This window comes from Coregonus clupeaformis, chromosome 36 (genome assembly GCF_020615455.1).
Source record: "Coregonus clupeaformis isolate EN_2021a chromosome 36, ASM2061545v1, whole genome shotgun sequence".
Classification (NCBI taxonomy): Eukaryota; Metazoa; Chordata; class Actinopteri; order Salmoniformes; family Salmonidae; genus Coregonus; species Coregonus clupeaformis.
In genome coordinates this window covers 16,893,426-16,914,695 of record NC_059227.1, presented here as the reverse complement: position 1 = coordinate 16,914,695, position 21,270 = coordinate 16,893,426, and the positions used below count along the sequence as shown (strand labels likewise).

General features: G+C 40.6%; 2 protein-coding genes across 3 annotated transcripts; both read left to right on the top strand.

Annotated features, from left to right (window-relative positions):
* Positions 1–294: 294 nt before the first annotated feature.
* On the top strand, positions 295–18,166 carry LOC121552382 (cAMP-dependent protein kinase inhibitor beta). 2 transcript variants are annotated; one of them, XM_041865267.2, is made up of 3 exons: positions 295–457; positions 15,219–15,378; positions 17,335–18,166. In XM_041865267.2, exons 2-3 carry the CDS (start codon positions 15,246–15,248, stop codon positions 17,421–17,423), a joined length of 222 nt encoding a protein of 73 aa, XP_041721201.1. In that variant the 5' UTR covers positions 295–457; positions 15,219–15,245; the 3' UTR covers positions 17,424–18,166. The 2 variants fall into 2 exon arrangements, with proteins under 2 accessions (XP_041721201.1, XP_041721202.1); XM_041865268.2 differs by lacking the exon at positions 295–457 and adding an exon at positions 8,102–8,293.
* A 1,140-nt stretch (positions 18,167–19,306) lies between these two features.
* LOC121552679 (fatty acid-binding protein, brain) lies at positions 19,307–21,119 on the top strand. Its single transcript, XM_041865689.2, has 4 exons — positions 19,307–19,474; positions 19,630–19,802; positions 20,252–20,353; positions 20,829–21,119. The coding sequence occupies exons 1-4, from the start codon at positions 19,402–19,404 to the stop codon at positions 20,877–20,879; spliced, it is 399 nt and encodes a 132-aa protein (XP_041721623.1). The 5' UTR covers positions 19,307–19,401; the 3' UTR covers positions 20,880–21,119.
* Positions 21,120–21,270: the final 151 nt, after the last annotated feature.

The following is a 21,270-nucleotide window of genomic DNA, read 5'->3' as shown; positions in this document are numbered from 1 at the left end:
GTGTAGTTTTGGAGGGGGACTGTGTCATACATATCCAGCAGCACGTGGTTCTCTACCACTTCCATAGCCCCCAATGAAATACACTGTAATAGACTGTACATGGGATACATATTAGCTTGTAGAGAGAAAACATTTCTAGCTGTCTCAGCTAAAGTGGGGTGGGAAATACTCAGTAGGGTCTCTACTAACCAAATATGGCTTTTATTTGGAAGGTTTCCTCATTACCGAAAGAACGTGACGTCATCATTTGTGCTGCTGGCAAAATACTAGTTCTATGTGATGTCATCGCTGCGGGGATAGTTATCCTCGCACTAGAATAAAAAGAGTAGAGGATATCACGATGAGGTCGGACTGTGCGCACGGAGTCCTGTCAATGGGTTATCGATGGTGAAATATCTATTTCGGTGGAGCGCAATTAAAAAACATTATCGTAACAACCATTTGTTCTACATATTGGGTAAGTAGGTGTCCCAATATTTCTTGTTTTGGCAGGCGTCGTCAGGTTGTTGCCAAATGCCGACAATTAGCCAATAAACTGCTGTAGCCTAATTTATGCGCAAATTATAGGCTACGGTTTTAAATTCAGCTAGTTATTATTGTCATTGCTTGTTGTTGAAACCTGCTGCCAAAAAATGTTAGTCATGTAAATTCAACACATGACCATGCTGTATGCAATGTAATGCATAAAGGCTACAATGCACAGATGTGTGAGAGCAACCTTTTTGTCAATCGATGGATCTGTTGTACATGTATTCCATTGTTATGGAAAAAACATGTTGTATATGATGCAGAAGAATATCAACGAATATCAGTCATACATATGCCACTTGGATTGATTGATTATCAGGATCATTAAAAGGCATATGTTATTAGTTGATCATAAAGGCGTTGTATTTGAATGACACATCCTCCTCTCCATTCATCCCGATGACATTTGCCTTTGATGACTATTGAATACTTGAAAACCCTGCATACCTATCTCCAATACAATGGTCTGTCCCTCTGTCTACCTGTCCATCTGCCTGGTTGTTTTTCTTTAAAGCCATAAATAGCTTATTTAAATTACCTGACTGCAGTACAATCACAAGGAACAAACATGATAATATTAATCAATGTTTCCTTATACCGTTTGTTGATATTCTCCCGCTGATTAAATAAAGCATGGTCATATAAACATGGGTCTTGTCTATTGAATGAGCTGTTTTCGATGAACGTGACAGTCAGCCAGCAGCTTTCTTATTACAAAATTCAACCCTATGGTTTATAATAGTGTTTGGCCTTCATGCATCATGCAGTAGGATGTTGTAGTTATGGTGATCTCCAAGCACTAGGTTTATTCCTGATTGCAGCATGCATTCCATGCCAGTGCTCTGACTGCCTAGTGCCTGCTGATTAGAGGGTAAGCACCATGCTATTCCCTCCACACCCACCATCAACACATCTACCAGTCAACACCTGCCCTAAGAGACCACATGCCTGGCAGAATAATGAGCCATCCTGGGGAAATGTGTTGATTATGAGATGGAGAACGAAGAGACTGCAGACACATTCTAATCTTAAATCTGTTGACTGCCTACTCTATTTAGAATCCTGTGTAACATGTAATTTCCAGACCCTCTTGTACAATCTGTCTGACCTTCTCCATCATACTGTAGTGTAGGTGTCATTTTACCATCCAAACAGTGCCACTCAGCTTGGACCAGGCTGTTGTTGTCTACTTACTGCTGTATTTTTTAAAGAGGATACTAAAAGTAGAAATGAGATGTTGTTAACACATATCCAGAGTGACATATTAAGTTGCAGGGGACATAGCATTACACCCCTCTGCTTCCTTTGGGCAGTACTTACTCAAATAGACTCAGCAGCGCGCCCCTTCACCTCACAACACTATATAGTTATTATTATTCTCTGGAAAGGTAAAGAGGAAGGTGAAGAACGCTGTTACCCTTTTAACTTTAGAGGTGGGGTTTGTCTGTTTCTAGCTGGCTGCTGCCTATAGGCTTATATTGCTGCTAATTGGAGGTTGTCCGGTGTTAGATATGCAGTTATTACTATTCATTGTTCATGTGTACTAGTGTCATACATCATCTGCCAGCCTGTCACTCAGGATCTAAATGTCACAGTAGGTAATTCCAATATGGTCAGTCGTGACTGTACTTTAAAAACATATATTCAGTTAATGAGCTTAGGAAGATCCAGGTGCCTCCCATTTGTATTATCCTGTTAATTGGCTGAGTTGATGACAGAGAATTAGTAATGGTGTCTACCTACTAGTATGTGTAATTGCACACATGGGAGTGAAAAGTGCAGTTTGGTACCACTTATTTTCCTGTTGTCACATTGTGTCTTGTCTACACATGAATTGTTTTTCTCAGGCATGTCTGTTAAAACAAATGTGGAGAGAAACTGTGCCTGTTATTGTATCAAACAAAGAAAGTGTAAGGTGTAAGCTAAATCAGTTTTGATCAGAGTCTCATCAGGAGTGTTTGATTGAAGACACCCCTACCTGAAAGCCCCAGAGACCAACATAGTCTTTTAAAGATTATGTCTGAAGGGATTAGTCAGGTGAACACTGACAATAGGTGGTATTTCAATTTGGCCATCCTTAACTACCCTCTGCCTGTGAGCTGCGACTCAGGAAATACTTTTTGTAACAGTTCTGGCTCATTCTGTTTGAAGTCATTTTTTTCATCAAGTGTCATCAAGGTGCCTGTGATTGCCTTTGACAGTTTCTGTGCTGGTATTTCCATGGTAATGCCCCAGGAGAGATCATTTTTCCCATCATTCCTCTTCTGCCCAGCTCTCTCTCAGCTCAGTCAGCACCACAGTAATTGGCTCTTGTGAAACCGGCTCAGTTTTAGCACATAGCCAAGCATGCTCTCGCTACTCTCACTGTTGAGTCAATAAAATTATCACAAATCTGGCCCTCTGTGGAAGACTAACAGGCCCTTGTGGGGGTGTGTATGTATCAACATCTATCACATTGTCACGAACGTTGAGAGACGGGTCGGACCAAGTTGCAGCGTGAAAAGCGTACATGTAATTCACCCAATAAACATACAAACCAAAACAAGAAACAACGTAACGTGAAGTCCAAAAGGCTATACACACACCAGCCTAACAGGAACAAGATCCCACAATACACAGTAGGCAATAGGCTACCTAAGTATGATCCCCAATCAGAGACAACGAGCGACAGCTGCCTCTGATTGGGAATCACACCCGGCCAAACATAGAAATAGAATAACTCGAACATAAACATAGAATATACAACATAGATACTCACGCCCTGACCAAACCAACTAAAGACAACCGGCCTCTCAAGGCCAGGGCGTGACACCCATTGGCATTCTGGACCACTCTGCCAGAGCCAGAACAGCTTGCAGAGACTGCTGCACACATATGTCCTCTCTGTGACATATTGAAAATAAGACAAAACTATTTTGGGATGTATTGCTTTATCCATGTTACTGGGTCACATTTGGCTCTTTTTAGCCCCTTAAACCCTCTGGCATTTTGGTAATGAAAGGAGCCATGGGTTATGTGGTTAAACAGCAAAGCAATAAAATCCCATATTGTTGTGCTTATTTTGCGTACTGTAGTAGAGTGTTAAGGTCATCCCCTAGATTAGGTTTTTGGAGTAAATCTATCTTTTGGGGATTAAAGCTCCACTACACTGTTGTTGCCACGCTGAATTAGAATCCAAATGTGCTGATTGGCCCATCGACCCACTGTGAACCGTGGTATTCCTCAGAGGTTCCTACCCTGTGGGTTTGTCCATGTTCATCCGTCTGTATCTAAGTCCCTTTGGGTCACCAGCTGCCAGTTTGTCACTGACAAGAGGACAGTGGAGTACTATAATGTTGCAGTGCCAGTATTGCATGACACACATGCAGGAACCCCACGAGTGTACTTAGCTCTCACTGGTAGTACACACAATTACGCTACTCTAGTCTACACAGTGCAGTGGCGCATCCCAGCAGAAGTCATTTTAAAACCACAACACAGGTTGCGTTCCTTGTTCCTAGGGCCACAGATGGCAATCCGTACCAGACATTGATTTTCATTAAAACACAGATAAACTACATTGTAAATCTGATTATTACCATACACATAATTCACAGAGCACACACGGTGACAGGTGACGAGCCCCACAGACACACAGCTCTGAGGCCTAATCCTTGTCTTTATCCAGCCTTGTGTAAAGTCTGAGTTTTGGGCCAATAAAACGACCAGGATCGTGTTATTTTAAATCACTGGATTTTAACCGAGTTATCACAGAGGCTAAAAATAAACCACTAGCAATCTAGGCTGTACTCCTTGCCCTGCTTTATATCCTGTGTTACACTGAAAATAAATCTGTGGTTGAACGAGAGACTGTACGAGGAATAACAAATATGAGACAGACCGCCAAGCTGCTATTGTTTGGCCACAACTGACCGCACAACTGCCTGGTAAACTCTTCAACAAGGCGGTTGTTTATTCTAGACTGCCCTATGTGTTTTGATGAAATAGCACTCTCATTTCCTGCTAAACAAACTGCCTGTCTGCTCATGTAGTCTGTGACACATATGGGCCGATATGAAGACAAGTGTTGCATTCACAAAGAGTTTGTTATCAATCTCTGGCAGGAACTCTCTCGGATGTGAAGAAACAAATGATTTATTAAAGCCCATAATTAATGGGGATGATTGTATGTGAAATAAACCTTGTTCATCTGGATTGTTTTAAACAACATTTCTGTGGAAATTGGAAAGATAAGTATTGATTGACTGATTATAAATGAGGGTATTTAGGCCTACTGCAAATGTACAATTTCACATGAAGCCAAATAGATACACTACATGGCCAAAATTATGTGGACACCTGCTCGTCGAACATCTAATTCCAAAATCATGGGCATTAATATGGAGTTGGTTCCCCCTTTGCTGCTATAACAGCCTCCACTCTTATGGGAAAGCTTTCCACTACATGTTGGAACATTGCTGCGGGGACTTGCTTCCATTCAGCCACAAGACCATTAGTGAGGTCTGGCACTGATGTTGGGTGATTAGGCCTGGCTCGCAGTCGACGTTCCAATTCATCCCAAAGGAGTGCTCGATGGGGTTGAGGTCAGGGGTCTGTGCAGGCCAGTCAAGTTCTTCCACACCGATCTTGACAAATCATTTCTGTATGGACCACGCTTTGTGCGTGGGAGCATTGTCATGCTGAAACAGGAAAGGGCCTTCCCAAAACTGTTCCCACAAAGTTGGAAGCACAGAATCATCTAGAATGTCATGTATGCTGTCACGTTAAGATTTCCCTTCACTGGAACTAAGGGGCCTAACCTGAACCATGAAAAACAACCCCAGACCATTTTTTCTTCTCCAACAAACTTTACAGTTGGCACTATGCATTCGGGCAGGGCTCTAGAATACATTTGATGAACTAACTTGTTGGAAAGGTGGCATCCTATGACGGCGCCACGTTGAAAGTCACTGAGCTCTTCAGTAAGGCTATTCTACTGCCAATGTTTGTCTATGGAGATTGCATGGCTGTATGCTTGATTTTATACACCTGTCAGCAACAGGTGTGGCTGAAATAGCTGAATCCACATACTTTTGGTCATGTAGTGTAGGTGAGTCATTATAACTCTTTGTAGAGAATGGCTGTGCATGTGTGTAAATATATGCAGTACAATATATGAAGATTTCCTTCAAATATGTTTATGTCATTAATTATGCAATTATATTCACTCTTGCGTGAGCAAAGAGAGCTGTTTTTATTTGATAGGGTCACTGTCAGTCAGAGCACTTAATGTTGAGGCCATCAGACCTGCCAGAGAGAGGATTTACAGTGTTGGGGTGCCTGCCTCTTCTGGCAGGTGTGTGTAATGAATCGGCTTTCAGGTGCATTTCCTCTCTCTGAGTCTTGGTCTCCCAAACATTAAACTCCTCATAAATCTTCTCAAGGTGATTTTTCAACAAAGCGTGGAGGGAGGAGGCCTTCTCAAAGTCATAGGCTGCTTCCTGAGGTAGAGGGCCATAACTTTAAAGCTGCCCTTGGCAACACGACGGGTCACAGCATCAACCAGCATCTAAGATATGCATTCATTGTAATTATAAACTGGGTGGTTTGAGCCCTGAATGCTGATTGGCTGAAAGCCGTGGTATATCAGACCGTATACCATGGGTATGACAAAACAATTTTCTTTACTGCTCTAATTACGTTGGTAACCGGTTAAAATAGCGATAAGGTACCTCAGGGGTTTGTGATATATGGCCAATATACCACGGCTAAGGGCTGTGTCTTAGCCCTCCGCGTTGCATCGTGCATAAGAAAGGCCCTTAGCCATGGTATATTGGCCATATACCACACCCCCTTGGACCTTATTGCTTAAATATAGCCTTGTTCAGTTTCAACCCAGCAAACCAAAATTGGTTCAGTGAACATTCCCAAAACATTCATTATGTTGCCCCAAAAGTTATAATAATACAAAAAATTCTGCTTGTGCTGATGATCATACAATGTTTGTATAAAACATTCACCTGATGTTGCAAGAACATTTTCCAGAACACATGTTGTTATTACATTACCTGGAAACCTAAACAACCTTAGGGGAATGTTCTGTGGTGGTTTTTACAGATGTTGTGCACAACATTTTAGTGAATGTTAGGAGAACATTCTAAGGATATTTAATTTAAAATATTTTCTGGGGGGAAAAAAAACATTATTTGAATGTTTTTGGGATGTCATCATCCTAATGTCAGATAAAATCATAACTAGACCTTAATGGGAATGTTAGTTAATGTCCTGGGAATGTTCCCGGTTTGCTGGGAACCCACTGGTGTGAGAGGAATTTTAATTGCTGATTAATGGTTTGGGTATTTATACATTTTGTGGGACTATTTTAGGCATCTAGGAGACTTTATAGATATAATGACTTTTACTGAAATATTAAGTGAAAAATGCATTTTGTTCTGCAAATGCTCAACTTCAATAAGATATCAATGTATTGTATGTATTCTATAAATTGCCAACTCAGCCATGTGCAGCTGTTTTCCAAGGCTCTGTTGTTGTAGAGTCTTATTTCAAAAGCAGATACTGGCTTTCTTCACTTCAAAGCACATAAGAAGATATCCAATTGACTATCCAGTTCAAAGGATTTTAGTAAAGCCTGGAGGGATTTGCTTTGACCAGCGCTTTGAGTGTGGATAACCATTTTATTTGTGCTATCAGGAAGATAACTGAATATGAAGGGGAATAAGACAATGATTTGGTCTGCATGGAAAATATACTTATCTGTTTATTGCGTTATTACGTTGCATTTTCTCTTCTATGGATGTTTTATGTGATGTTCTGATTACAGTATTTTAGTGGGTATGAATTATGAGTTATATCATTATAGCTGATTGTATTTGCTAGCTGTCTGAATTACTGGTGATTATAATCAGTCCTGATTGAGATATACTGTACGTCTGGCTTGGTCTGCGTCTTCAAAACAAAAGGAAAGCAAGATGCAATTTCCACCTCCGATTTAGTCTTCTACATTGTCTCAATAGGCGATAGGCTTCAACATGGCAATCGTTTTTAATAGCTTACATTATGTACTATGAATCATGGTGTGAGTCAGCACAATAGACGTGTGGTAGGCTACATGTTATGACTGAAAGATTTATATCATTACTGAAAATATGTTGTGGTTCACTTAGATGGTGCATGACTTCTATTCTTCATCTGCACTGTCAAATCCCTGGTAGCAATCCAGAGAGGGGATTTGGGGAAGAGGGACAGTGTCTCCCCAAACACTGCTGGATCCCACATATTCACTTTGGCATCTCCTGCCATTGAAACAACATCACTTCAACAGCACAGCCCATGCAGTCTTCTTGTGCACCATGATCATATGTGCATCCCAAATGGCACCATAGAGCCCTCCAAATGGCACCCTAGAGCCATATGGCCCCTGGTCAAATGTAGTGCACTGTATGTAGCCTATCAGGAGGATGTCTCATGTTTGTTTGATGAGGCAGGCTGCCAGCAGGACAGGCATTCTCTAAGGACGGCCTTTCTCCCTCCTTCTCTAAAGGGAGAACGACCGTGGTCCCTCCTCTCCAGTGGTCAGAAGAAGATAAATCACATCTAATCGGCTCATTGTCTTCTATGCAGCCCACTCGTGTGGTGTAGGCTTTGTCCCATTGCCTCTCTGCTCTGTCTCATTTCCATCTCTCCTCGCTCCTCTTGGCTATAAATAAGGAAAGATTAAAACCTCTCATCCGGCTAACCTGCACAACATCTTCAACTCGCCTGGCAAGTATGTTAATGGTTTTCTCTTTCTCCACTGCTTATAATATGTATTCTCTGAGCACTGGGGGTATTTATACAGATCGTTTATGAGTTCATATCAGTGGCTTTTAGAACTAATCTGTCTGAGCAGATGTGACACTATCTACACTAATGTAGGAGATTTATGAGAAATGGCAACAATAATTTACAGATGGGACTATGAACTGAAGAGATGATCAATCAGGCTTAAGAATCTCTCTATTGGAAATACATTGGAGGAGCCCTAATCAGCTATTTGAACAAAATATAAGCTTTTCTGCCTTTTGAGTGCACTGAAGTCACTTGTCAGTTTGGTGCTCTGACATTTGAACAACCCTGGGAGGTGTATCCTCTAAAGCCCATTCAGCAGGAGGTCGCCTATCCAAATATAGCCCTGTATGGAAGAGGGGAGCTCTCTTCTCATCCTGGCTGCTATGGGAGACATTTACTTAATTACCCTTCCTATGTTTTAAAAATATGGAGACCGCTTTGTAGGCTTTGTTTCAAATGTCGTCTTTCCAAAGCAAAAATACAAATAGCAGGAAAATGAGGTGGAAAAAACAAAGGAAATATTGTGGCCTCCCCCACTGGGATATATTTCTGGCTAGAAGAGGTCCAATGAGCAGTGTAACATGATCAAATGGGCATCTGCTGTCAGAAGCCTTTATAGTAACACATGAAATAACATTGTCTCTGCAAATACTGTACTGCCTGTGATTAATTTAATTGCAAGTTTTTGCAATATAATGTGTTTTCTTATCAGTTACGTCAACAAGCATTACGCTCCTGCAACATTGAAAGAGATTTTCTCCATAAATGGCTGTTACGAACGTGTTTGTGTTTTATTTATGTTCTGCAGTGCCATTGTCAGAGGTTATCACAGTATTTTTAGGTTATGTTTGGCAGGCGTCCCCGGTGCCTTGGTGGGGTCTCTCTGTGGTGGCCATCTTATCTGACCTCTCGCTCGGTCACATGCTGCCCTTTTGGACAAAGGGGTGCTGGGAAAAGCCTGTGAGCCTGCTGAGAGGGACAGACCGAGGACGGGCCAGCCTTCCACGCTGTCACTCACAGCGACGTCAACAGCTACCACTGGGTTGGATAAAGATCCCAAACGGGCAAGATACAATACTCTTGGATAGCCATCTCTCAGATATAAATAAGGCACTGTCTCTTGGATGGCCATTTCTCTTCTATGTAGAAGAGTATCTGGGATCTGTCATTTGTGGTAAATCATTGTTTTCAAGAATACCTCAGTGGACAATTAGATAATGGTGCCAGATCAATTATGTAATTTTATGCTTTGCACTGCTATATGACAGGGTAACAGTGGGAGTAACAGTGGGAGTGGAGAGGCAGGTAGATCCCTCTGCTCTGTGAGCAGGACTCTTGTGTTTGTGTGGGGCTACAGTTATGAGAGGCCCTGACCCACCAGGCCTTCCTGAATAGTGAACAGTCAACTGTTCATTCACAATGCTGCCATGTGACTTCATTCCTTGAAGTTTCCCACTGAACACGGCTCATTATCGGATTTTGGGAGCTCTCTCTTTTCTCAGTGGAGTGGAAGGAAGAGGAGGACCCAGGGACAGGGTCTTGGTTGGGCCATGGTGGAGTCGTCTCAGGCCTCTTTCTCTCTCCATGCGGACATACGTATACAGCCGGGTAAAAACGTATCACAACAACGGCCTTCATGACAGCTGGTTGAATGTAGTTTATGGTGGACTATTAGCTAACAAGAGAGGAAATACTATAGAAGGTTCTAGAAATAGTTGGTTGAAATAGAAAAGTATGCACTGAAGTTTTCTACGTTCCTTTATGAGCTCATGCACATGTTGACACTGCACCCCGTGTCTCATCTGAGCTGTTGTAACAGCTCCACTTTCCCTCACCTATCAAGCCTCTTACCACAGCCGGAGAACCCTTTTGTAACCCTTCTTTCAAATAGTGTGTAGATTAATAGGTGGAGGGGCTATTGAAAGCTTGTTAAATTCTCCATAGAATATGAGGCTATGAGGAGGATAAATTAACCTTGTGGCTGGCAGGGTGTGTGATGCTGGTGATGAGTGGTGGTGGCTGTTTGAGCTTGAAGGTCAGCCTAGCACAGAGTAATCAGCAATTTCACATGGCATGGTTCTCTTTCAAGCCATTGTCACTGAGTAAATTGGCTGGGGTGGCTCTGTGTGTTGTTTACTGTGCTGACACAGGAGGAGGAGCTTCCATGGCCGTTACCCTTATCACACTCAGCCAAGCTGCTCTAGGTCATCACTCCACATTGGTCCCACCAGCACTGATGGACAGAGGGAGACTCTATACCGTTTTAGCCATTAGTTCAAGTGACAATTCAAGCCACTAAAATGACAAAGATTTGATAACAAAGGTTGTGAGAGCAGACTACATGACACAGGGACGCAACTTTGGTTTTAGAAGTGTGGGGGGGGGGGGACATTATATATATACATATATTTTTTAATCCGGTCGGATAAACACTCTAAACAGCCTACCCGACCGCTCGGAGGCACCCGCATGGTCCACCATTGCCTCGTTTTGTATCACATTCCAATGATAAAACTGGGGGGACAAAAATGCAATTTCAGAAGTTGGGTGGGTGGGGGTGGGGGGGGGTTGCGCCCCAGTTGCGCCCCTGACATAACAAACTTCAATTACAAGGACAGATTTCCATTACAATGACAGTAAGATCATCCAGATATATAATGGGCACAAACGTCAATTCAGCGTCTATTCCATGTTGGTTCAACGTAATTTCATTGAAATTACATGGAAACAACATTGATTCAACCCGTGTGTGCCCAGTGGGTATTTTCCATCTCCTTATGTTGGAGTTCTGCATTGAAACATTCTCAGTAGCGGAGTAGCAAATCCTAGTTAGGTGTGTTTACTTTTGTGCAGAGTGTTAGTTTTAGTCTGTAAAGTGTCTCCTGGAAAATGCCATGTGAATGGAATGGCGTTGTGGCACAGTGGCTGTGCAGATCTCATCCCTGGTCCGTAGAGCAGCGATGATTCACTGAACTCAAACATGTTTTGCTTATCTTGTTTGTTGGAACGTAAATAGAACCGAAATGCCCTGAGGGTTCTACAGTATGTCCAATAAGGTTTAAACCTGATCATTATTTTCCCACAGTTTTATACACAGTATGTTTCTTTTCATGCTTCATAAAATGTTACATAAAGTAGAGTGGTCATACATCATAGATATTTCATCGTATGTACTGTATAAGTGTCATATAAATAAGCATCTGTATAGTCCTACTGTCTCTATAACCAATCCTATGTTTTAAAGGGACGGCTCATTTAGTCAATAAGATGGGCGGAGTATTTTAAAGCTTGTTTTTCAAATGGGTTTGAAGTAGTCAGTCCATTACAACTGATTGTATCTTTTCATACTTAAAGTAAGTTGCATAAAACATATTCAGAGTTTTAGCGTGTGATTGGTTCACTGTAAAGATCAAAGACAGGAAATGAATCACTCATCTCCCAGGGTCCATTCCAAAGTCAGCCATTTAGACAGAATTTTGCATATTTATGTACATTGATGTACTTCACATGTAGTGTTACCTTGTATAGTTAGCCTTGACGTCCCTGAAATGGAAGACAGCTCTCTCTGTTGTTGACTAAAATAATGTCATGTTTTTTAGAGATATTCCACATTTATGTTTGCAGTTTGTAGCCTAACTGTTAACTTTTTAAAATGTTTTTATCAAGATTGTCCATCTTTATCAAAATGTAGTTCTGGCCACCTCTGATGGAGAGATGTCAGTCATCTGGGCTGGGCTCAGTCAGTATATTTGTCCTATATTTGTCCCTTCAATCCCATCCCCCACTAATCACAGAAGAGATCATTGAGCATTCCTACAACTAGACATGAAAATAAATGCATTCGGGGAAGAGGGGATTTCTCTCCATTAACAACTTCTTGTTGTCCTAAGTGGAAAGTTGTTGAGTATTAGAAGGAGGTAAGATGATGTGCTGCACCAATGTTATTTAGGATTAAGACAGATCAAGACTGGATTAACAGTCTTTGTTTTAGAGGGGTTGTTATTAGGTAATGTCTGTGTTGAAGTGTTGACTTCAAGATATTTGACTTCCTTTGCATACTTTCGAGGGGAATATGTTTGCTAATTAACTAGGATATTTTAGTCTTTAGTGGTCTTAACTGTGATCCTTTCTGATTGTGATAACAACACCTACACCTTTCAACCCACATATGCACATGATGCTTTACGAAACCCTCCTTGCTGCAGTGTGTGATCAAGCTCAACCGTACGGAGACAAGCTTGTGTTTCTAACAGCAATGGGCGGGTGATGTTCTCAGTCAAACACACACAAGCTGATGCCTCCCTCTTGCCTTCTGGCACTGGGCTCTCTCTCTCGTTGGCTGCTTGGAACAGGGGCCTGCTGGCCTGCTGGCAATGCACACAGCTCCTTTTATTCCAGTGGACGTAGATGAGTGGAAGACTACAAGGAGGAGAATGCCAACACCAGTTCCTGCTGCTCCCACTCTGCGAGGGCACTGTTGGTTCCACTGCTACCAAGAGCCTTCTGTTGTACGGAGCCAAGTCCAAATACAGCAGTCTCTCTGTAGTCACACACAGTTATGGATGCATGTGTTTAGCAGTGGGCCTTTAAACATGCACTCCTCAGGGCATCTCAGCACACACAGGGCCTTTAGGGCCACACTGCTTAACCAGCACAACGCATCTTCTAAAGCTGGCCACAGATAAAGGAGAAGGAGCAATGAGGATTAGAGGGCCCATTTTATAATTGTTGTTCACCTAGTAAATGTTAACATAACACCAAGTCAAGACAATTCAATGTTTTGTCTAAATGGCCCTGCTTGGCTCTGGCCCTGCTTCCATCTTTCACCGGTGCCCCAGGTGTTATGCTGGAGCCCTGGTACAAATAGCCACAAAGCTAATCCAAGAATAGCCTGTGTTGACTAAGGGGTTTTTGATTAAATTCTAAATGTTGTGACATCCAGCGGGTGCTTATCATCTACGGGACTGATACTCCCATTGGAGGCGATGCACCATCTGTTGAATGATGGCTAGTTTTTTAGGCACTATCTGTGTGTGTGTGTGCGCGTGTGCATGTGTGTGTTGTGTTCTTGGAGGTAGGATATGTTTCCTTTGGAAATGTATAGGCTGTCTAAATGTGTATAGTATTGTAGCAAATTTAAGGGGTAGCCCCAACCGGGACTCGAACCCGGGTCAAGCGACTGGCAATATTATTTCTGGTATTAAAAACAATTTGTAATCCAATTAAAGAAAGTGAATAGCCAGGAGAGACTATGATCCAATGAAAGACAGTGAATAGGCCAGGAGACTGTAATTCAATCTCTGAGTATGTTTTCTTAGCATTAATAAAGCTTCAAGATGGAAGGAGTTACTCCCTGTTTAACATGCACGTCTGCTAAATGACGTAAATGTAAATGTAAAATGCACAGTAGATTAGTAATTTAGTCCTACAGTACTGTACCACTGTGAAATGAGCCCTCTGCTGGTCAAATTGTACACTACATTGCATAATATTTTGACTCTTACTGGTTGTCTGTCTGTTACTACATGGGGTCTCATAATGTAAAAGGCAGGGTTGTATATTTAAAGGGGAAATAGAGCTGCAGTAATGACATGCAGGAAAGGTTGCATAACACATGGTTAAGTATTGATCACATGTGTACTAATGTCCCTGTAGTAATACATTAGTACCAATCAACAGCCATTAGGCCAAGGTAACCAAGATCCTGGATATTTAGACTAGAACTAAGGGACCAAATGTCCTTAGAGCAGGGTATTGAGGCAAGCAGTGTTCTTAGTGAAAGCACTATGGTCTGTTATAGTGCTCATATTATGATTCTGTTTGTAGAGTTTACAATACCAGGGTTGAGGAGAAATTGACTACCTCTTCTAGTCTTTAAGAAACGTGTGTTGAAAATCCCTATCCACTTGCATAATTTATTTGCATACACTTCAAACAGACATACATATCCCACCAGACACGCCACTATGGGTTTCTTCACGGTACCCAAACCAAAAACAGATTTAATGCATCGCTCAGTTATGTATAGATCCATGTCATCGTGGAATGCTCTGCCACCAGAGGATACTCAGGATAAAAGCAAGTTTAGCTTTAAAAAACGGATTAAAAAAACATATTATTATATTATATTATTAAATATCTATTTTTACTGTACTGTATATAACAATAAGAATATGTATATATTCATATTGTGTAAATAATATTTTTGTTGTCTTGGTGTCATTCAGATAACTCTTATTGAATTTAATTTTTTGGAATTTAATGTAATATCTTGTGTTGTTCTTGTCTATTACTGTTCTGTACTTTGTCATGTATTTGTACGTTTTATGTGGACCCCAGGAAGACTAGCTGCTGCATGTGCAGTAGCTAATGAGGATCCTAATAAACCAAACCATACCATACCAGATAGATTTAGTTAAAAGCATGACACTTTCTCAGACAAAAAATGATGCACTGATTTGTTCTGATCATTATCATTAATAAAATAGACCTATTACTGCTTATTATTATACGTACTGTACATGTATGTCTTGCAGCATACACAATACATTGATTACCTCTGTAATGTGCACAGATATATTCTGTTGGATCGTAATATCTGACGGAGAGAGAGTGAAAGCCGTGTTATAGTATACCATGGGTATGACAAAACATTTGTTTTTACTGTTCTAATTACGTTGGTAACCAGTATATAATAGCAATAAGGCACGTTGAGGGTTTGCGTCGTGCCTAAGAACAGCCCTTAGCCGTGGTATATTGGCCATATACCACATCTCCTCTGGCCTTATTGCTTAAATATGACACAGTTATCAACCATGTACAATATGTTTAGACATAAATTACACTGTGTTGTTGTGTTCCAGAATATGCTATGAGGACAGGGCCCAGCGATGACTGATGTGGAGCCTGTTGTCACTGACTTTGTAGCCACGGGGAGGACTGGCCGGAGGAACGCTGTACCTGATATCGCTGGGGCAGGGCCTGCTGACCTGTCAGACAAACTAGCAGAGCTCTCTGTTGTAGGTAGGTAGTGAAATTTACTATCAATTACATACAGTACTTCATTGCAAATTTTCTGCGATATTTACAATCATTTACATAGGCCTACAGTGCATGATTGCATGCTTTCACTCTGTTATGGATTAAGATGAATTGTACAATTGAAGGTATTTTCATCTCAACATTTCATTTCAGAAACAGTATTTTGTGAATATTAAAGATGGTACTCTGTCTGTTTTTTATTTTATTACCATAGTCATGCAATTTTCCATAACAATACAATATCCGAATCTAGCCATTATGGAAAAAGCGTGGTGGAGCAACACTTAATAAAGCACTCTGTCATTAAAGAAACACTACTCAGATGGTTGAGTGCTTTTGTGAGGCCCTGCCAGCCCAGTACCCATCACCATTATCAAGTGTCTGTCTGGACAGACAGTTTTTCTTTAATCAAGCAGGGTTTAGTGGAAAGGGCATCTGGACGTTAACAGTATGGAAAATGAACCACAGCTTTAACTGTTTAAATGGAAACAAATGAAGGGAACAGCCATCTTTCTCTTTTGGTAACAGCTCAAAGGCTGTGAGGGTAGTTTGGTAAGGGCTAACTATCTATCAGTGAGGGAAAGGCCAGGAAGTTTGGACTCCAGGAAGAGAAGCTGCTGTCTTGGCTATATACTAAAGCCGATACACATATTGCTTCATAGGGAGGAGGGGAAGTCATTGTTAGTTGGAGGCCTCTGTTGATGTATAACTTTTTTACTCAGCATTGCTCCCTTTCACTTCGTGGCTGCACTGCAGTGTTACAACCTTCAACTATAACGACTTGTCCATTGAGCATTAATGTATGGGTCAATAACAAGATTATGCTTTTCAAAACACGCACACGCACACACGCACACACACACACACACACACACACACACACACACACACACACACACACACACACACACACACACACACACACACACACACACACACACACACACACACACACACACACACACACACACACACAGACACACAGACAGACAACAGCATTGCTCAGCATTTCTCCCTTTCACTTCGTGGCTGCACTGCAGTGTTACACCCTTCAACTATAATGACTTGTCCATTGAGCATTAATGTATGGGTCAATAACAAGATTATGCTTTTCAAAACACGCACACGCACACGCACGCACACACACACATACACACACACACACACACACACACACACACACACACACACACACACACACACACACACACAGACACACAGACAGACAACAGCTTTGCTCAGCATTTTATTCCTTTCACTTCGTGGCTGCAGTGCAGTGTTACACCCTTCAACTATAACGACTTGCCCATTGAGCATTAATGTATGGGTACAATAACAAGATTACACACACGCTGCATGCACAAACACACACACACACAGACAGACAAACACACACACACAGAGAAACACAAACACACACACACAGACAGACAAACACACACAAACACACACACACAGAGAAACAAAAACACACACAGAAACACAAACACAAACACACACAAGGGGTCAAATGGTCAAACAACAGCTTTGATGAAAATACTCACATTGACCATTTTATGACTTGATGTAAGCAGATGTAACCAACCAGCAGCATATACTGTAGATCCTAATGTTATAGAGAGCATGAACCAGATATAGCACAGTTGCCTGCAATTTGCAATATAAATCCCTTATACAATATAGGAAGGAAGTGTCTGTTGATATTCAAGGTGTCAGCCAGCTATGTGCTGAGGTTGACAATCTCATATTCCCTTTATCTTGTAAATGCAAGATACTGTCTCTTCCATGTCTTACAAACCAACACAAAATAGGGGAAAGTATACACTGCAGTTTGGATTGTGAATGGAATGCAGACATTCTCAACTACATGGGCATTGAGGCATTTTCAATTAAATGTTCCTGACTGAAATGATGAATGTTGTTCTGTGTGTTACTCAGATGATGGAGGAGAAGGCGGAGAGGGCTCGTCCTCTGGAAGCCCACCGAAGAGCCCTATAGAGGGTGAGGAGAAGGACGAGGGGACGTAATGGGGCCGTAGTCTCTGGCTAACCGACTACAAGAGAAGATGGAGAACAAGAGAGAGACTGTCTCTACCATGGCCCACTTCTCCTCAAACAAACCCCATTGACCAGACAACTGTAATCGTCATGCACCGTGCTATGCAACATCAGGACACCTACGATGGAAACTTAAAGAGCTGGATGAGGAAGGGAGAGCTCTATAAACAGGAAAAGGCTGTTTCTTTATAAGTTAAGGGGGTATTCATTCAAGATTACCCATAATTCATTACATGTACAGAGAATGATCCTGCACTTATGTCCTGTTCATGTTAGCATATGCAGTGAACTGGTGAAGTGGCTGACAGTTGGGCATGACTCTGAAAAATGTCATTTCATATTTGAGCAAGAGGGACTTGTACATACGTTGCATACGGAGGTGTTCCAATGAAAGCATTTTTTCTAAGAATGTCAAAATGTAGTTGCAGGAATGTCTCTTTTTGCACAACAAAAGTATAAACATTCCATTTGGTGATGTAAGTAAAATGTGTATCTTAAAATTGTGGTTGATTAGAGTGCTACAGTGCAACCTCTACCTTGTGTGTTTTTTACTGTTAAAATATACATTGTTAACAACTGAGTTATTAGAAGTAAAACAAATATATATGTATTTTCGGTCTGTAAATAAAGTTTTACATTATATTTGCCACCCATTAAAGATGCATTTCAATGTCCACTGCAGCTAATAAACATAATGCTTTATGTACGGCATTGTTTTGTAGCTTTTCTTAACCATGGAACCAGAATATTGTTGTATGTTGTTTGCCACCAATGAAAGGCTACAGTGCCTTGAAAAATGTTGTTCGTTTTTGTAGATGTATGTCTCTCCTTATACTGTACCATAGTGTCTGGTGGGGACTGATTTGGCCAGAGGAGGGCACCAAACATGTATTTCACACCAACATTAATGGATCTTTTACAAACTCCACTGGGAAATATACATTCTGTTTTTTATAACACACTTTTTTATTGTCATGAAATATATAGCAAGTTATTAACTGAATATAGATATTAAAACAATACATCAAAGATACATATTTCTTCAAATATGAAGTATTCGTGTTACTGTAATAATACATCTACATTCTATTAGGCTACACATGTAACAAAAAAATTATCATAATAATCTAAAGCTCTGTATCAAATTTCTAAGCTCTTGGAAATAAAGCACTGAACATTATGTTGAAAATCTTTAGAGGGCCAAGTTAAAAAGATGATCGTCTCCTAATAGTATTCATACATGCATATCAAACGTTTTTATCATATATTGAATCAGAATAGTCAAAACCTGATCATATGGAATAATTACTGTAGCCATAGCCTACCCAAGACATAAATGTTCGATTTTTATTTTCCTTCAGATTTAGGATACTGAAAATGAAGAACTATCTTTGGCTGAAACAAATACATTGGTACTTGAATGCACACAGAGTGCATAATAACTGTCCTCAATGCAGAAAGCCCATGGGACTGTTAGAGTGGATTAATCCACTTAATGACAAAGAATTGTCAAACAAACTCTGATTCCAGTTGGGTGGTTTCTCAGCCCTAGATATGACACATTCCATTTACCGTCTGTCTTGCAGAGCAAGGACAGTGGTTAGTGTAGCGAATGCATATGTTTACTCTAAGTCACAACAAGACTGATCTGCAACTGCAATCAATGCACAAGCAGTTGATAAATAATATGTGTATTCTGCAATAGGTGCGTCAAATCATGGCATGTGTACGCTATGTAAAGTCAAAGCTTTACAAGCTCTCACCACCAATCAGAAGACAGAGAGAATCTCCTGAGCCAATGGGAAGTAAGTATCCGCCCCCTACGGGCATATTAATAAGCCCCAGACAAATAATGAAGGTGTAGGTGAAAAAGCTCATATTGACTCCAGCACAATCCGTATCAACTTTACCTCAGTTCTCTTATTGCACGGTCCTCTAACTCTTCATCATGGTTGATGCCTTCTGTGCCACCTGGAAACTGGTCGACAGTGACAACTTCGATGAGTACATGAAAGCACTTGGTGAGTTTTCATGACTTTACAATTATAACCTAATTATAAGAAAAGTTAGTTATTACCTGTAGATTTGTTCAATGACATAATGTACAGTAGTTCGCGTCAGGTGATTCGTTTTGCATGATCCCACGTCTCATTGCCTTTTTAAATTACTTTCACAGGTGTTGGTTTTGCAACAAGGCAGGTCGGAAATGTGACCAAACCAACCGTTATCATCGCAAAAGAGGGGGACAATGTGGTCGTAAAAACCCAGAGTACTTTCAAGAACACTGAAATATCCTTCAAACTGGGAGAGGAGTTTGATGAAGCCACTGCAGATGACAGAAACTGTAAAGTAAGTGCTACAGTATGGGATTTATGGAAGAAAATAAAATAAAAGGGATATATGCACTTGAATATAGGCTTTGTCAGTTAGAAAAGGTCTTATATATTTCACTGGGTTTGAGGAGCCTGTTACAGAGCCCAGTCCGAAGTTTTCATTTATTTTTTCCAGTGTTTAATAATGCATTGACTAACATGTTACTTGACCAATTTCATTGAATTTGTTTACATTTAGCCACATTATGAACATCATACATTTTGGTCCAAAATTACTTTAATACAAATATAGGCTATTTGTAAGAGTAATATGATCTGGATTATGTTTTGGATGTTGTATGGAAACATTGGAACTTTGGAAGTATTGCTTCTATTTCTTGATAGAAGGTACAATAATATATTGTAACTATATTTAACTTGATGTTGAGAGCAATAGTCTGACCTATTTGTCCCATCTGGTTGCAGTCCACTGTGAGCTTGGATGGAGATAAGCTTGTTCACGTTCAGAAGTGGGATGGCAAGGAGACCAAGTTTGTGAGAGAAATCAAGGATGGAAAATTGGTCATGGTAAGAGCCTTCCTAAATGTATTCTGTTAGAATTAGAATTCCTGGGTAATATGGATGTTGAAACAAGGCGATGGGGAAGCAAGGCTACGCCAGTACTAGTACTAGTACTGTCGGAGAGGGTATTTATATGCTGAAAGCCTTTATGCTGAAGCTGGTACTGCTGAGCATAGTAGCATAGTTCTCAGTGTAGAGATATGTGCAAATAAGTAAAGAAAATGTGCATGGTCCTCATCAGTTTAACATTATGACTCTAGTTTTACATTTCCCACAAATTGTAGGAGTGACCTCTAATAGTCCATATTATGCAATTATATGTTCCGGTCTGACCTGATGAGATATAGGAACTGGACTCTTATTTTAAGAGTCCAACAAGCAATATCTTACTTTTAATGATTATGACTGTTATTTATACTGTATTTCATGTTTGATGTCCTCATTGCACAGTGATTTATTTGTTATTTTGTCTCATTCACAGACTCTCACATTTGAAGACATTGTGGCAGTGCGTACCTATGAGAAGGCATGAGCTGGGAGACATCACTAGTTAAATCATTTGAGTCCATTTTACTGGACTACAGCCAATAAGTGTTTTTTTTTTTTTACTGTATGCTGACCTTTGCACTTCATCCTTCCAAATGTTTTACAACATGGGCTGGAAGTCTTTTTTGTAAGACATTTTTATATACATTTCTTTCGTGATAGCTCATCTGTTGTAAACCTGTGTGAAACAAACTCAAATAAAAAAACATGCACTCAAAAACAAAAATATGTTTTTACTCTATTATGTAAATGACTGTTTGATACCCATTGATTGTGCAATTTCCTCAAAGTCAACATATTCACTCAATCAAGGATTGGGTATGCCTAGGCTGGGTTAGTATATATCTCACAGAGAGTAAATCCTTAAACCACTAGAT

Excerpts from the sequence above, each read along its gene's own strand:
- LOC121552382 (XM_041865267.2), top strand. The coding sequence starts at position 15,246 with ATGACTGATGTGGAGCCTGTTGTCACTGACTTTGTAGCCACGGGGAGG. Across the intron at positions 15,379-17,334 it reads AGCAGAGCTCTCTGTTGTAG|ATGATGGAGGAGAAGGCGGA; the intron begins GTAGGTAGTGAA and ends TGTGTTACTCAG.
- LOC121552679 (XM_041865689.2), top strand. The coding sequence starts at position 19,402 with ATGGTTGATGCCTTCTGTGCCACCTGGAAACTGGTCGACAGTGACAAC. Across the intron at positions 19,475-19,629 it reads TGAGTACATGAAAGCACTTG|GTGTTGGTTTTGCAACAAGG; the intron begins GTGAGTTTTCAT and ends TTACTTTCACAG. Across the intron at positions 19,803-20,251 it reads CAGATGACAGAAACTGTAAA|TCCACTGTGAGCTTGGATGG; the intron begins GTAAGTGCTACA and ends ATCTGGTTGCAG.